This window comes from Drosophila bipectinata, chromosome XR (assembly GCF_030179905.1).
Source record: "Drosophila bipectinata strain 14024-0381.07 chromosome XR, DbipHiC1v2, whole genome shotgun sequence".
In the NCBI taxonomy this organism is placed as follows: domain Eukaryota; kingdom Metazoa; phylum Arthropoda; class Insecta; order Diptera; family Drosophilidae; genus Drosophila; species Drosophila bipectinata.
In genome coordinates this window covers 23,187,073-23,205,048 of record NC_091735.1, presented here as the reverse complement: position 1 = coordinate 23,205,048, position 17,976 = coordinate 23,187,073, and the positions used below count along the sequence as shown (strand labels likewise).

Sequence of the window (17,976 nt, the reverse complement as noted above, 5' to 3'; positions counted from 1 at the left end):
TGCAAATATTTCTTGACTTTTTCTGCTGGCTTTTCTTTATTATTTCCCGCTTGTTTTATTTTGTTAATTTTTTTTTTAGTTTCTTATTTGTGTATAAATTTGTTTGTGAAATGAGACTTTGCTTCCCTTTTGGTGCTTTTGTGTTGTTTTTGTTTTTTGTGTCTTTTGTGTCGTGTTGTCTCGGCTGATGAGAATTTTCCAAACAAAATGTGTCGCTTTTGAACAATGCAGGTGAAATCTGGCTTAAGAGTCGAATCTTTTTATACTCTTATTTATTAATAATTGTATATTGTTTAAGGGGGTTATTTTTTATTTTGTTTTGTTATAAATTTTTAATATGTACATGTATGTTTAGGAATTTTTAATAATTGTAGATATTTCTTTTGATGAAGATATTCATATTTATGGTATTTTTCTTAGCTATGAAAATATTTTTAATATTGTTTTCCTTATTTTAATTTTTGTATGAAGAAAAATCGGTACTAAAAACTATCTAAAAATCAAGAAAATCTTTATTAATTTTTTTTATAAATACTATAAACATTTAACAAAATAGTAACTTTATCACCAAGTTTTTCTTGTTTACTTTTTAATATTTTTAATATTCTCAAAGAAACTACTTGGTTTCCTATGTTTGATTTATAATTAAATAAATAATATATATTTTATTAAATATTAAATATTTTTTCTTAATTCTCTAGTTAACTATTGTATTATTAAACATAAATGTTAAACCATTCTTTTTCAAGAATCTTCTTAGATCCAAGATTCTGGGCCAACAAGTTTTGGGTACCAACTAGCCTGTATTCCAAGGCTACGAAAAAACTCAACAAAAAAACCCTAAAATTAAATTTAAAAAATTACACACTTAAGGGTATTATTCACAATTTAAGATGGCAAGGTTTTTTTTTCTTGTCTTGACCAAAGTTTCCTTTGCTTGTTAACTGTTTATTGTTGGCTAGTTGCTTGGGTTGGGCTTTTTTGCAACATTTTTTTTCAGGGCGTATTTATGTGTCCCAAAAGGGCTCGTTTTTGTTTAGTTTTGTTTTATTTTCTATAGTCTAAGTTTACTTCACATATTTATTTCTGGAATTTTTCCTTGGAAGTGTAATAGTAATAGTACAATTGTAATTGTAATTGTAATTGTTGGTGTTGGCCGCCAAAGGCAAACAACTTCTATTGAGCAATTTAGAGTTTATGCTGCGATTGTTGTGGGTTCGTTTCTATTTCTTTCTGATATGTACATACATATATGCTTACGATCTCTTGGACTATATATGTATGATGCAGATATATGTACAATTGTGGTTACAAAAGTGGGATAAGTCTACAAAGAAAACTAAACAGAAGTTAAATGAATTTCATCTACTTATATATTTAATAAAATGTTTAACATCAAATATTTTCTACTTAAAAGAGTTTACTAGATTCCTTTTCGTTTAAAAGTAAAATACAGTTTTTAAATTATATAAAATGAGTCAATTTTAATATTAAAATGTATTATTAGAATATAAAATATACAAAAATAAGTCGAAATAATGCTTTTGTTTTATGGTAGATTCATACAATTAATTAATATGTATTTTCCATTTAATTTCTTTATTATATTGGTCTTAAATGATTTAAAAGATTTTTAAAATTATATTTCTTAAAATTTAGTTATAAAATTAAAAGAAAACATGTCTAATCCCTAAAAATCGAATCAGAATTGTAAAAGGTAATAGAGTTCGAATAGTGTGTTGTGGCTTAACATTCCACTGAGAGCCCGGGGACCCCAGACTCCCAGACTAGTCTCTGGTATCGCATTTTATAAGCCAAAAACAACAACAACAACCAAAAACTTAAAAAGTGATTGCAATTACAACAACAAACTCGTTTTGGCTAAGAAATCAGAAGAAAAAAAACGCAACAACTTTCAGTTGTCTGGCGCTGCCTTTGCGGCTATTTTTTCTATTTTTTTTTCTATTTCATTTATTTTGATTTTTTTTAACAATTATTTTTTCTATGTTTATCTGACTGGTGAGGACTATTATTATTTTGGTTTTTTTTTCACAATCACCAGAAAATTTGATGGTGATATTGGCTTGAAAAATATATGTATAACTAGGGCCTAGTCTTAAAAAAACGACGTTTAAAATCTTTTATTGATAAACAATTCATTAAAAAAATATATTAAAAAATGTTTAAAAGTTTTCTAAAATAAAATAAAATTCTTAAAAGATATAAGAATTTGGAAAGTCAGCTGAAAGGAGTCTTTATTTTATTTATAATTTTTTATTAAAATTTCCCTTCAAAGTCTTCTACTTACTCCCAACCTTTCCCCATTTTCGTTTCACAAAACATAAATGTCCTTTGCAAATTTTCATTTTCTCGAAAAATCTATCTTCAGCTTTTCATGGGCTGTCACATTTTTTTGCGACATGTGCAACAGGTTCACCAGAAATTGCACAAAAAAAAAACCTTTGGAAAAAAAAAATACCGAAATCGCAACAAAAAACCAAAAGCAGTCAGAGTATGAAATAAAATGCTGTTGCCATTTTGGCCAAAATGCCACAACATAAGCCAGCGAGCCACTTCAGCTTGGCTTAGAAAAAGTCTTAACACCCTAAAGGCCATTAAAAAAATACAAGAAGCGTTAAATTAATTTTAAAAATTATACAAAAAAATTTTAAACAATAAATAGTTAACTTTTTAAGTGAATTAAGATGAAGATTTCTAGAAAATGCAACAAAAAAAAAACTTTTTTTCTATGTAGATAATAAGTATTAATATATAAATATTTTAGAATATATAAAACACCTTAAGTTCACCTTATTTCCTTAGAGTCCCATTTCGAAATAAAGCCATAAGCCTTAGAATAACAACTCTAATTAATATAATACTCTATTTGTTTAGATTTTGTTCTTTAGTATTTCCTTAATTATTTTTTATAGTAAGTATCTATCTTTCCATATTTGTCTTTCAAAGGTTAAGCTTCTAGCAAAGCTTTGATTTTTTTTCTCTGCTAACTTGAGGCTGCAATCAAATATTTCTTAGATCGACCTTTTGACAGAAAAATGGAAAGAAAAAAACTAGCAAATCATTAAACCAGTTTAGATTTTACAAAATAATGAGGGAAATATAAAGAAAAAAAGGTAAAAATAAGAGCAAATTTAAAGTTATATATTAAAACAATAGGAGTCTGGGAAAAAATCTATTAAAGTAATTGTGAAAATTATAGTTTGTTTTTTGAAAGATTTTTTTTACCGAAAATGAATCTTTAAAAGAAAAAAGCCTTTCCATAAATATTGTTCAATAATTGAAGTTAAATATTGTTTAATACTTTAAAATATTATACTATTACCATTGTAAAATTTTATAGATGAAAATATACTATGGGTTTTTAAAACTCTCCTTAGGAAATTTTTAGAAATTCCCTAAGAAAATTTTACTTCAAAATTTATGGTATATATTTTTAATGTATATTTTTTAAACATTTTGGTAGAAATATTTTATTTATATGTATTTTTTATACATTTCTTTAATATAAGTATTTGATATATTTTTTATATTATTTTATTGACCTTTTTCGTAGTGCATGGTTACCTGAGAACTTTCTCCAGGTGCGTTTGCGGGCCTTCTTGCATTTTTTTTTCTCCTAAAATGTCATTGAAATAAATTAGAAGCCGCAGAAAGAGGGAAGAAAGCTAAAAAGAGAGGGGGGAAAATCAAAGAAGACTAAACAAAGGCAAATAACCAAAGACAAATACAAATACAAAAACAAAAACAAGCAATGACAAAAGGCTGCGCAGTCGCTGTTGCTGCGGCTCCCTCTGCCGCTCTGTCGCTCTGCCGGCATGTGCCTGAGCTTGTGGTGCTGCCTCTGCCTCTGTCGCTCGGTAGCTTTGTCGCTCTGTAGCTCTGCCGGCATCAATGAAAGAAGAAGAAAGAAGAAAGTAGCACAAATCATTGCCTTCTACTGCTTCTTCTTCTTACACAGCAGCAGCAGCAGCAGCGTCATGTCTCTCCTACATGATTTTATCTCTCTCTCTCACCCGCTCCCGCTTATCTTTTTTTTTATTAAAAGCTATTTATGGATGGAATGTTAAATTGATTTTTTTTTCTTGTTCGCCCTTTACTTTCCTTAATTTTTTCTTGACTTTATATTTAAATGGTTCATTATACGCTTATTTAGTTTTTTAATTCACACATGTGAGCATAAAAAAGTAGTTTTTTTTCTTCCCTCAACTGCTTGCTTAGCCTTGAAAATTACGTTTTTTTTCTTGCGTGGGTTGCCAGCTTTGTTTTTTTTTTTAAGGTGTGTTTTTTGTTAGCTTTTTTGCTGATTTTTTCGTTAATTTTGTTGTTGCTTACCTTTTGTGGCATTTTCCTGCTGCAGTTTTCTGTCCAAAAAATAATAGTTGCAAAATTTCAATTAAATATGCAAATCCCAGCGGAAATTAGCTTTTTTTTATTTGGAAATTGTGGGAACTCTGTGATTTTTAATTGATGTCTTCTTTTTGTCATTGTCTTTCAGTTTTTAATGTTTCCTAAACAACTAAAATACATCTTAATCTTAAATTGCATTTCTGGTAAAGAAATATAAATTAAGATTTTGGTTTTTTTTGGTTATGAAAGCTTTAATTACCTGAAACGCTGCTTAGTTTTTACCTTGAGGTTTTTTTTTCTTTTTAAAATATTTATCGTTTTATCAATTTTTGGATTTTTAATTACTTAATTTCAGTAGTTTTTTTGGTGTTTTTGTCTCTTATGATATTTCATATTCTTTGTGATATATTGCTTAACAAAGTTTTCCAAAGTTTGGGGCTTATCTTTAAAGTTTAATAACTTAACATAAAATTCGTATTTGTATTAAATTATAAATATAATTTTGTTTTCTGTTAAATGTCTTACCATAAATAAATGTAATAATGTTTTCTTTTAAATTCGTTTTTAAAATAAGCCTTTAAAGTTCAATTATTTAGGTATTTTTATATTGTTTTTTTTTTGTATTTTTTTTTAAGCCACTCCTTATTGTCTTCTTAATTTATTTCCTTATTTTCTTTACCATTTAGATGCAAATCTTTAAAAAAAAATCTACTTTGGTTCCCACCCCAATCAAGTTTAGAATAACAATCCCATTTTCTTCCATTTTTGTTTCAAAGAATCGAACTCTGAATAGACAATTTTTTGCCTAGAAGGTGAGAGATAGAGATAGACAGTGGTCAACAGAGAGAGAGAAAGGTATATGGGGGAGATAGCGAATAAATTGCCAAGAAAGCGCCCAACAGCATTCCAATGACTTCCAGGCACTGAGAACTTTCTACTTCATTTGGAATGCATGGCAAAGCATAAACACTGAGAGAAATAAGTGAGGAGTTTAGAGTTTTATAAAGGAGATTTTTAAAGAAGTTCTTTTGTATTAAAAATAAATAATAAAATATATAAATAATTATTATTAATAATAAAATAAAAGAATAGGTATTATTTGTTGATAAAATAGTAATTATAGTGACAAATAATAAGTTGTTTCAAATCATACGTTTAAAAACCTTTATATTTAGGTTTTAAAAATCTGGAATGTATTTTTAAACAACATCTACCTATTTCTCTGAGTGCATAACCCTTGCCGTACTGCATTTTGATTTGCAATAATTGGTGTGGCTATGTTTTCTGTTGTTTTTCCCAATTGCTAGTTATTATTGCTCGTAGGCCGTACACAGTGACTCACATCGACTTCACCCACTTTAGCACACACACACCCTAAAAAAAAAGAAGGCAAATAAAAAAAAAAAAAAAGATTTTCAAAAGAAACCCAGTCGCAGGCAACCCAGTTTCCAAAGTGGCCAGAAAATCAGTCAGAAAATCCGACAATTTCAGTCACGTCGTCGTCGTACAGTCGTCAGTGAAGTCAGCATTCGGTAATGGATGCATTACCTCAACCAAACTACAAACTTTTTAAACTTCAGGCTAAAAAATACTGCCATCTAGCTGTATCTCTTATTTTGTATCTGTATCTGGCAATGCCATCTGGGTTGCGTACCAAAAGATATGCCGTAGAAGCTACGCACGTACTTAGGGTTTTAGGGACTTAGTGCCTAGGTGTTTATAGGTCTTGTTGCTTTAAAAAAACAGTATAATTTTAAAAAAAGGTTAATAATTTAAATAATTAATGGCTAGTAATTTTTTAAAAATTTTAGAAGTGGAAATTCTAACCTTTTTTTTGAATTTTCCATCTTTTTATCAATATTTGTGGTATACATATATATATTTTTTTTTAAGTGCACACCCAGAGAGAGAGTAGCAACAGTTGGTAGTGTGCTCCTTTATTGACCGGGAATCCGGGGTCACCAACCAGGGTTGCCTTTTATCTTTTCGACTTAACTGAAATTTTCGACTTGGCGACTTGACGGTTTTTTGGTCTCCGATTTTTCATGCCAGTGCCAGCTTTCCTCGGCAAACGTTCCGTTATTAATTCGTCACGATTGACTGGCAGCTGCTGAGAAAACTACAAAAAAAAAAAAATAAAAAAAAAAATATTGTTAGAAACAAGAGAGGAAAACGTTGGAAAAACCTCTGCGGCGGAGTCTGCGGCGGCTGCTTGAAGGGAAATTAAAGAAAAGCTGTCACAGCTGCCCGCCGTTGGTTCCGTTTTCCATTTTCCGCACGTGTCTGCACACTTTTAAAGCCAATCATGGTACAGGGCTAGAAAAAGTATAGAGTTACTATAGATACTTAACTAAATATATAAATAAAAATAATTAAGTTTTTATCAAGAATGTAGAGATCTTTGAAGAAAAAGACTATCTGAGGGTAGGCCTTATAATGGTATAATACTTAAAGGTTTTTAAAAACTTCAACTTATAATTTGAAGCAATTTTCTGGTTATTTTTTAAAAAATACTTTAAATAATTTACTATTATTTCATAAACTTTATTTTCTATATTATAAATTTTCCATATATTTTATTATATTTCGTAAAATAATTTAAAGCTCATATTATATAAATCATTAGTTAATGAATTAATATTCTTATAAATACAAATTTTCTTGCTGAATATTTTTTAACTCTAAGATCTCTCATACCTTAAGAAATCTACAAAACAAATAAAATAATTATTTTCTTACCTTTCCCATCTTAAGTAACTTGACCAGCTAGCTGTCTGGGCTATTTGTTTGAAATATGACCCTAGGATTTATTATGAAGTAGCCATACCAGATACCATACCAGAGGGTTTTGAATTTCCAAAAAGTATTGCATAAATACCATAAAAAAATCGTCTTATAATGCAATTGTAGTGTTAGGCAGTGTCATTTGATCTATTTTTGTAATAAGATTTTATAAAGTTTATAAAATAAAGCTAATAATTATTATATCAAGAGAGTTTCAAAAGGGAAAGGAGTCTCTTGATAGCCATGAGACTTTAAGGTGTGACCATGGGTGGTGCTAATTCTGGTATGATGGGGACGCAGTTTACGAAGCGAGGCTGTGTGTGGCTTTAATGCGTTGCTAGATCTGGTCTCTCTAGTTCTGAGCTTTAGCGTGGTGTCCTATAATATATATGTAGCTATGAATAATGAAATAATACCTCAAAATAATGAATAGTATTTTATATAGATAATTAAAATTAAATAATGATAAAGCTCTTTTTTTATAGATTTTTTTTTTTAGAAGAATTTTATGAATTTTAAGATATAATAAATAAAATATAAAAATTATAAATAAAAATCGTCATATCAGTTTTTAGAAAATATGTTCGAAATTATATATTTATATATATTGCTATATTAAGCCTCTTGTACTTACGATATAATCATTAGAGTTGCTTATCGGACTACTAAAAACTTAACTAATTAACTTTTAAACTAAAATCAATCAAGAAATAAAAAAAACTCACAAGGGCGTCCTCAGGAGGGCAATTCTCGGTCAACAATGCGGCTCTTCGGAAGCGCTTTCCTTTTCAAATAAAATCAAAAAAAAAAAAAAAAAAATCATGTTGCAACTTTCTTCTTCTGCGTTTCGTGGCCAAAAGGTCACCTCCCCAGTCTGTCTTGCTCTTTCACTCTCTCGCTTGTCATCTCTTTCTATGCTCTATGGGAGAGCCAGAGTTCAAAAGACTTGGCCCACGAACTCGTTTTCCCATTTTCCATTTTCCCATTTCCACATTGACAAGTGCCATTCGTGGAATATCATAAAAAAAAGGCAGAAGCTTTGCATTTTTGAATTGTTTGTTTAAATCTTTTTTTTTTTTTCCACTTGCTTAAAGCGAAAGCGAATTTTTTTCGTGCCAATTGCAGTTGTATTCGGCTTTGCTTTTGTTATTGTAATTTTTTTTATTTTTTTTTTTTCAAAGCCAAGGCAGCCACGGCTGCCGATGCAGCTGGAAATGAAAGTGTTTTTGTTGCTGCTTCTGCTTAAGTGCTTTTGTTGTTGCTTTTGGGGCATGGCCGCTTTGGTGTTTCTTCAAACACGTTTCGGCAACATTGCCAAGACATTTTTCAAAAAAAATAAATAAAAGATGCAACAACCCACATTGCCAAGACACAGAAAATAAAAAGTGTCTAATAATGGTTTATGTTGAGGATTACTTACCAATTCTTTGATTCTTTCTGGTCTTGCAAAACATATCCTTTTTCACTACTGTCACTTCAAATGTCAAAAAGCAGGAAAAAAAAACAGTAAGACCAGATCTAGCAAAGAATACAAAGCCTTTAACGCTAGAAGATCTGACACTAAGGCCAATAAGACCATACCCCGGTAACACTAGCAACTCAAATGTGCACATTTCTTGACAAATTCTTTAAAATATATTTTTTCAGAATTTTTTAAAATGATATTTCTATACAATAATATTTAAAAACATCATCAATATCTTCCAACGGCTATTTATTATTATAATCCACAGTAAACAATACCTTACAACACCCCCTTATAATTTTTCAAAGTGCACTTGAACCCCCGTCCGAACTTTTAATTCCCAGACTCCACCTTACCCTCTCCACAGCGTCCCCTTAAAAATTTTCCTAATTAGTCGTCCCGCTCCGTTCCAGTCCCCAAGTCCCCGAGTCTGCACTGTCGTGTGAAAGAAAAGCGAAAACTCCAACGAAACATGGCTTAAAGCTTCGAGGCCCGAGCCCGAGCCCGAGCCCGATCTGCAACATCTGTTGGCCATTTCTGGCTGGCATTATCATCATCAGCATTACGGCCGTCATTATTATGATGGGGGCATGTGGCGAGTGCAAAATGCTGATGTTGTTTCAAACAAAAGGAGCCGCAAGTAAAAGTTTCCACGCCGAAAATTGGGGAACAAATTATGTGTAACACTTAAATTAAGACAATGGTGTTGAAAAAATCCCATTGATCTGACAATAATTCAACAAATTGGCCAAAAAAAAGTGATATTTTTATGGGTACAAAAGTGTAAGTGATGAAAATTTCAGGTTTCTACATCATTTTTAAAGAAAAACTAAATAATGGACCTTTTTAGGAAAAGAACTAGAGAATTCCTTGATTCCTTGAAATCACTCATTCTTTCAACAAAAAAACATAATATGGACTATGAACAAGGGTTAACAGTTAGAAGGCTCTCGGCCACAAAAAAGTGGGACCATTCTAGAAAAAAATATAAAATTCCATTTCACCAAATAATGCCTTAAAGGCGTTAGGACATTTTGCCCTGTCCCGAGTATATTTAAAGGCGGGCGGATGTGATTTTCATCAGAACTCGGTGTGGAGCCGTACCTTCCACATCTAGCTTCTCATTATTATAAGTTCGTATTATAAAGTGTGGTCTGATTTTCTTATTATTTTTTTTTGTTTTTTTCAACAAACCGATCCATTTATATGTACTGAGGTCTCTGGGCAGGAGTCTCTGCTTACTTCGTAAAATAATTAGGCGTTCTATATGCGTATTATATTACAAACATGTTGCCTGATTTTCTTATTTTTTGTTTTATATTTTGAAAACCATCTGATTATTTAATGAATAAGAAAATTTTGTCCTGATTTTCTTATTTTATTTTTTCTCAACAAATCGATCCATTTATATGTACTGAGGTCTCTGGGCAGGAGTCTCTGCTTACTTCGTAAAATAATTAGGCGTTCTATATGCGTATTATATTACAAACATGTTGCCTGATTTTCTTATTTTTTGTTTTATATTTTGAAAACCATCTGATTATTTAATGAATAAGAAAATTTTGTCCTGATTTTCTTATTTTTTTTTTCTCAACAAATCGATCCATTTATATGTACTGTGGTCTCTGGGCAGGAGTCTCTGCTTACTTCGTAAAATAATTAGGCGTTCTATATGCGTATTATATTACAAACATGTTGCCTGATTTTCTTATTTTTTGTTTTATATTTTGAAAACCATCTGATTATTTAATGAATAAGAAAATTTTGTCCTGATTTTCTTATTTTTTTTTTTCTCAACAAATCGATCCATTTATATGTACTGAGGTCTCTGGGCAGGAGTCTCTGCTTACTTCGTAAAATAATTAGGCGTTCTATATGCGTATTATATTACAAACATGTTGCCTGATTTTCTTATTTTTTGTTTTATATTTTGAAAACCATCTGATTATTTAATAAATAAGAAAATTTTGTCCTGATTTTCTTATTTTATTTTTTCTCAACAAATCGATCCATTTATATGTACTGAGGTCTCTGGGCAGGAGTCTCTGCTTACTTCGTAAAATAATTAGGCGTTCTATATGCGTATTATATTACAAACATGTTGCCTGATTTTCTTATTTTTTGTTTTATATTTTGAAAACCATCTGATTATTTAATAAATAAGAAAATTTTGTCCTGATTTTCTTATTTTTTTTTTTCTCAACAAATCGATCCATTTATATGTACTGAGGTCTCTGGGCAGGAGTCTCTGCTTACTTCGTAAAATAATTAGGCGTTCTATATGCGTATTATATTACAAACATGTTGCCTGATTTTCTTATTTTTTGTTTTATATTTTGAAAACCATCTGATTATTTTATAAATAAGAAAATTTTGTCCTGATTTTCTTATTTTATTTTTTCTCAACAAATCGATCCATTTATATGTACTGAGGTCTCTGGGCAGGAGTCTCTGCTTACTTCGTAAAATAATTAGGCGTTCTATATGCGTATTATATTACAAACATGTTGCCTGATTTTCTTATTTTTTGTTTTATATTTTGAAAACCATCTGATTATTTAATAAATAAGAAAATTTTGTCCTGATTTTCTTATTTTTTTTTTTCTCAACAAATCGATCCATTTATATGTACTGAGGTCTCTGGGCAGGAGTCTCTGCTTACTTCGTAAAATAATTAGGCGTTCTATATGCGTATTATATTACAAACATGTTGCCTGATTTTCTTATTTTTTGTTTTATATTTTGAAAACCATCTGATTATTTAATGAATAAGAAAATTTTGTCCTGATTTTCTTATTTTTTTTTTCTCAACAAACCGATCCATTTACATGTACTGTGGTCTCTGGGTTTGAGTCTCTGGTTACTTCTTCAAGTTATTAAGCGTTCTTTATTTATTTTTTGAACCAACTGATTACTTGACAAACAGTGATATGTGGCCTGATTTTCTTATATTTTTTTCCTACATTATGTTCTTAGGAGGCATCTCCTACTTTTTTCCCATTATGTTCTTTGTTCTTTTTGCCAAGGGTTTTTTTTGGCCGAAAAAAAAATTTTGCTTGCAGCAAGATTTTGTCGTTAAATATTTTTTTTTTTTATTAATTTTTTTTGACAATCAGAAAAATGTGGGCTGATTTTCTAATTTTTTTTTTATATTTTGGAAAACATCAGATTATTTTATAAATAGAAAAATGTGTCCTGATTTTCTTATTTTTTTTTTTTATCAACAAACCGACTCATTTACATGTACTGTGGTCTCTGGGTTTGAGTCTCTTGAAGTTATTAAGTTACTTCTTAAAGTTATTAAGCGTTCTTTTATTTATTTTTTGAACCAACTGATTACTTGACAAACAGAAATATGTGGCCTGGTTTTCTAGGAGGCATCTCCTACTTTTTGTTCTTTTTGTTCCCATTATGTTCTTTTCCAAAAGTCTTTTTGCCAAGGGTTTTTTTGGCCGAAAAAAAAATTTTTGCTTGCATATGTGGCCTGATTTTCTTATATTTTTTTCCTACATTATCTTCTTAGGAGGCATCTCCTACTTTTTCCCATTATGTTCTTTTCTAAAAGTATTTTTGCCAACGGTTTTTTTCGGCCGAAAAAAAAATTTTTGCTTGAGCAAGATTTTGTTGTTAAATATTTTTTTTTTATTAATTTTTTTTGACAATCAGAAAAATGTGGCCTGATTTTCTAATTTTTTTTTTTCATATTTTGAAAAACATCTGATTATTTTATAAATAGAAAAATGGTCCTGATTTTCTTATTATTTTATAATTATTTAATTCTATAATTTATTGTTATATTTAATACCAAGGTAATAGAAGAAGACGATCTCAAGGTAATCCTTTGAATTTCTTATTTTTTGGAACAAGCTGATTCTTTTATATTTATATAAATTATTTCTATATATTATACCATGGTTCTAAGAAGAGCTCAAGCTTATGATCTGATTTTCAAGAATGAGATAAAAAACCACAAAATCGGGGAAAAAAAGAAGCCAGCGAATACCTAAAAAAATGTGTAAATATACTAAACGAAATGATATGAATAAACAATAAACAGTGAAAAAGCAATAACAACAAATAAACGAATCAACTTTCTTTTGCGTTGACAGAGGCAGTGGCAGAGGCTGTGACTGCGACTGTGACTGAGGCAGAGGCAGAGACTGAAGCAGAGCCAGAGGTTTGGGGCGCTTGACATTGACGTCTTGTAATCATGTTTTTTTTTCTTAGCTTTAAACTGGAGCATTTCTTAGCTTGTTTATCGTTTTTTTATATACACTTTCTAAGGGTTTATCAAACTTTTCAAAAATATCCAAAAATTAACAAAATCGTTTGACTATAAACCTATACCATATAGAAGTAAGGGTATATGTACAAGTCTAGTTAATTTTTTTGTTCCACCTTTAGGCCTTTGGGCGTGGGTCTTATCTTCCAAAAATGTCTCAACCAGAGGGCGGTGAATGAGCCAAGGGGTACACTGTGCTAAATTTGTAGTCACACAATTAGCACCTGTCCAGGTAGTTTTTTTTTTCTTTGTCTGTTTTTTTTTTTAATGCCGACTTTGTTGGTCGGTTGGTTAGTTTCAGTTTGGCGCATGTCGTCTCCATTACTGACGCGAGCTTACAAATCTGTGAACACAATTCACAGCATAATACCATATCATTTACTTCCACTCCGACACTCAGTGGCCATGTGATCACCATCACAATCACCGGTACCGGTACAGTGAACGCTCGCCCATGGGGGAAAACCTTTCTAATTCAATTAACTAAATTAAGCAATTACGATTGTGACACAAATTAAATGGCTTACACCGCCTCATTAACACTGTTTTCATTGTTTAGACGAGAGACGATGTGTTTAGATTGGGTTTGTGTTATAAAAATAAAAGTAGCATATTATGAGTACACGGTTAACATATTTCAGTTTACTAGTTTAGCTGTAAATTAATTATACAATTTATCATTAAGCATTTATTATTTATATTTTTGTTATGCAAAATTTCATAGATGGGAGTTGAAATTTTAGAGAACGCTCGAATGCAGGCAAATATTCGATACCTCGATAGTGGCATCGATAGTTTCGATAAAGCGTCCTCCAAAAAAGAGGAAAGATATGAAGCAATAGTTGGAAAATGGATAGTTGGAAGCGCTAATGTAGATGATCTTAAAATTGCCCTGCACCATCGATAGTGACAAAAGACTATCGACAGTGGCCCAGACAGGCAAATATTCGATACCTCGATAGTCTCGCGATCCAGGCTCTCCGAGCTACGGATCAGAATCAATCATAATCATTTAATCAACCAATCATTTATTTTCATAATGTTAAAATATGTTACATCGAGTCATCACAGTATTCATAATACATACATAGTGACTTTTAAAGTTCTAATTTATGATTATTTTATTTATATTCGTTTTATTATTTTTGTTTTTTTTTTTTTATACAATTTTGATTAGTAAGTTCCTAACTAAGAAAACTAAAAAAATACTCCGTGGGCTGGAATTAAGCCAAAACTGGTTTTATGGTATTGGTATTTATGTATTTTTAGTCACAAAAAAATATCTAAAGCAAGCTAACTAACTAAGTAAACCAAGTAATTAATCTTTAAAACAATTTATTAAACTTAAAAAATCAAAATCTCTCCCAAAATTATCAATTTTCGACAAATTCTAACATATTGTCCGACATTTTGTGTTTTTCAGATGAAAAAATCGCGGGAAGCGGATAAGACAAATGCAAATGCCGCCAATATGGCGGCGGCGGATAAAAAGAACAACAACAACAACTGCAGCAATCGCAACAAAGAGAAGAGCATCCAAACAAATGGCGTCGCCAACAAAAATTGGAAGGTAAGAGAGCTAAATCTAAGTGTAATTAAAAAACCACACACACACATCGATGGCGTAATTAAGGAAAAGTCCAAATAAATGAAGAAGATTTAAGAAAGAGCTGGTGAAATGCAATAAAGGAAATGCGAAAATTGCGGTGAGGTAATACGGTGAGAGGGAAAATCAAGACTTGCACGTGCCGCACGCACAAAAGCAAGCGTGTTTGTGCAAGCTCCGTTAGCCGGCACACTGACTTTTTGACTTTCGCCCCCCGCCTCCCTCTCTTTACTTTTCGCTCTTTCACTCCCATTTCACATCTCATTTACATCTCAAACTTTTCACCTCACATCATTTTTCATGCTCTTTGCTCTTGTTTTTCCTGTTACGCGGAGGAAAAGAGAGTGGTTAACTTTTAATTGCAACATGATGCTAATTTTGAGACATTACTTTAACCCTTGAGAGGTCATTCAAGAGTTTGCTTTGTAAAATTAGTGAGTTCTTTTTTTTAAGTTTTTTTTAGCTTAAACTATCTGATTAGTAAAAAAAACTATTAAATAATTTTCCAATTGGAAAATAAATGGAAAACCAACTAGGGTTAAAAATTGACCGATGCTTTTTCTTTCGATTATGAAATGAGGAAGCCATTTTGTGTTTAATTACACGTCTCTTGTTCGTTTTGCTGGACTTTATTTTATTTCATTATTGTTATATGTTGTTGTTGTTGTTGTTTATTGCCAGCATCATGCAGAGAAAAAGGAAAAAAAAAAACAGAGAAAAACTGGGCCGAGCGCTGACCTGTTTCAAGAAAAAAAAAAAAAAATAGCAACTAAAGCAGTAGAAACAACAATTAAAGTAGTAACAGTAGCTGCCAGCAGTTTTGTTATTCCATCTCTTTCTTTTTACCTCACTTGCGCTTTAATTGTTTTTCTAAATTGTGTCTGTCTGGCATTCTTTTTTTTTCTGTTTTTCTTTTTAAAGTGCTTTCGCAAGTGCAACATAAAAGTTGAAGCCAAAGATAAAGCCAAGAGTCCGCTATGTTACGTGCTAGTTAAGCTTCATTTTAAATCAAAACCAAATTAAATCAAACTGATGTGTTCATAAAAATTCACAAAAAAAATTCCAAAATAAAATGGTAAAGGAAAAGAACGGTCTATGAGCATGTTTGGGAAGCACAATAAATGGGTTATATAGCAGTTATCTTTCGAATTTTTTTGGGGTATATGTTAGAGTATCTTTTATGTTTTTAATTTCTTTTAATTTAAATCAATATTGATATAAATAAATAAATTATATCTTTCGGGTATAAGGAAATCTTTCAAGATGTATCTAGTATCTTCCAAGATATTCATTAAATCTTAAACATATTTTGACATAATATTTTAAAGTATTATTAACTAAAAAATGTGTAATAAGAGTGTTTTATGTTATTGTTTTTTTTTTATCGTATGCTATATATTATAATGATGAGGATGATACTATTTAGAAAACCTATAAAAAATTCTTAAAAATCTATCCATCTTTTTTTATAAATTTTCAAAAATTGTGATACTTATCCACTTTATGTCATTTCTTTTTTATAAGAAATATTAATATCTTTTCTTTTATAATATTGTATTACATTATATTTCATTTTCTTTACTCAGAACCTTAAAAAAAATTACTATTATTATTATTTCTATTACTAATATTAATAAAAAAAATTATTTAATGCAGTTTCCCTTCCTGTTAGCCAAAAAAAAATCAATTAAGATTATCAGTTAAATCTGCATAACTTTTTTTTGTTTGAAAATTTAAAGCCACACCCTCTTCAACGCCCCCTTACCAAAAGCAGTTCCAATTCATTAAACTTCAATGCCTGAAAAACTTAAAATCAAGTGCGGTTAATTTCCTTAATTAATTCAAAAGCTTCCTAGATAAACAAAAAAAAAATGAACATAAAATTGCATGTTGAATTTGCATGCAAAAAGCCATAAAAAAAACTAACCACAAAAAAAGGAAAAAATTCAAGTGCAGGGTTTTTTTTTTGCATATTTTCAAGTTTTTCAAGTGTTTTTGGTAGTATTTCTTTTTTCTTAAGTTTATATTTTTTTTAGTTGGGTATTTTGTTTTTTTTTTTAGTTTAGTTTGTTGATTGCGATTGCCGTTGATTTCGTTCCGTGATTTGATTTAACGGCATGATTTGGCTAAAACTGAGAAATCAAAAGCATTTAAGGCGATTTTTTGGTCAACGACCTTGCTTAATTATTGCGACTTATATACACATACATACATATATATATATATTTTTTTTTTTTATTTACAGGCCATCGTCCAGAGTAATCCCAATCCCAATGGCGGTGGTGTTGGTGTTGGTGGTGGAATAGTGGGCGTGGGTACTACAGCTCAGCCACCAAAGGTCTTCCACAACACCCGATGTACCCGTCATCACAAGCCCCATCACAATCACAGTCACAGTCACAGTAATGGAACGGGAACGGGTTCGGGAACGGGAGCACCAGTCACTGGTACGGGTGGAGCAGGTGTTGTCACCGGACTTGGCAACTCATCCGGCAATGGTAATGGAAATGGAGTAACTGCATCCAATAATGGCGTCAATCTGGATGTGGTGCAGAGAGAAAGGGAACGAGACAGAGAAAGGGAGAGAGATAGAGATCGAGAAAGAGACAGGGAACGAGATCATCACCTTCATATGCATAATAATCACAATCACGGTGGTCTCCGACGGAAATCGGAATCCGTACTCTCCACTGACTCGGATATCCGGTTTACGCGCCGGAAACTGGGTGACGGGCAGAAGTGTGGATGCGCCGTAATAGCCGGCTTCCTTATAGCCCTCCTCGTTGCCGGAGCATTTGTCTATGTGGGTTGTAAGTATTCCCGAAAATATAAAACTTTATAATACCCGTTACTATAGTTAAGATATCCGGTATTATATGAAAGTTAGTTCTTTTTGCCCTAACTACCCTTCTCTTAAATGGTTTTTTTTACATTTATATTTGGTTTTCTTTCAATAGATCTGTTTTATAAATTAAAATTTAAAATAATATCTACGAGTATCGGGTATAATAAAAACAAAAAATTTTATGTTAAGTGCTACCGCCATCACAAAAATAACGAGATAAGTATTGAAAAATTTTAGGGAACATCTTATCGATAGAGTTTATAGTATAAAGCATATCGTATCGATACTACCATATCGATATTTTTAAAAAGCGCATAAGAACGAGGCGTCTTCCATCACCAGAATCATACAGCAACCTTCTTAGAATATTGAACAGATTATAGAAGCTTTATTTTAAAAAGAATTACAGGCAAAAAAAAAAAGACTTCTACAAATAATACTGAAAAAATTTATCAAAAATGTTTTTAAAAATGTTCCATGGTTGAGAACAATATATATTCATAAACATTTGATTGAATTCAAGTCACTTTTTCATTTTAAAATTATCTATTTATATTAAAAACCAAAAACAAAAATTAAACAAAATAGTAGTGCTCTTTAAAAACATAAAAAAATAGCTTATTCAT

At 30.7% G+C, this 17,976-nt stretch overlaps 1 protein-coding gene across 1 annotated transcript in view; it reads left to right on the top strand.

The window, feature by feature from the left end:
• Positions 1-17,976, top strand: part of LOC108120020 (uncharacterized) — a 30,163-nt gene that overhangs the window by 3,288 nt on the left and 8,899 nt on the right. The window contains exons 2-3 of the mRNA XM_043212893.2: positions 14,323-14,469; positions 16,751-17,315. Coding sequence (XP_043068828.1) covers positions 14,323-14,469; positions 16,751-17,315 — 712 coding nt within the window. The remainder of the gene's footprint in view (positions 1-14,322; positions 14,470-16,750; positions 17,316-17,976) is intronic.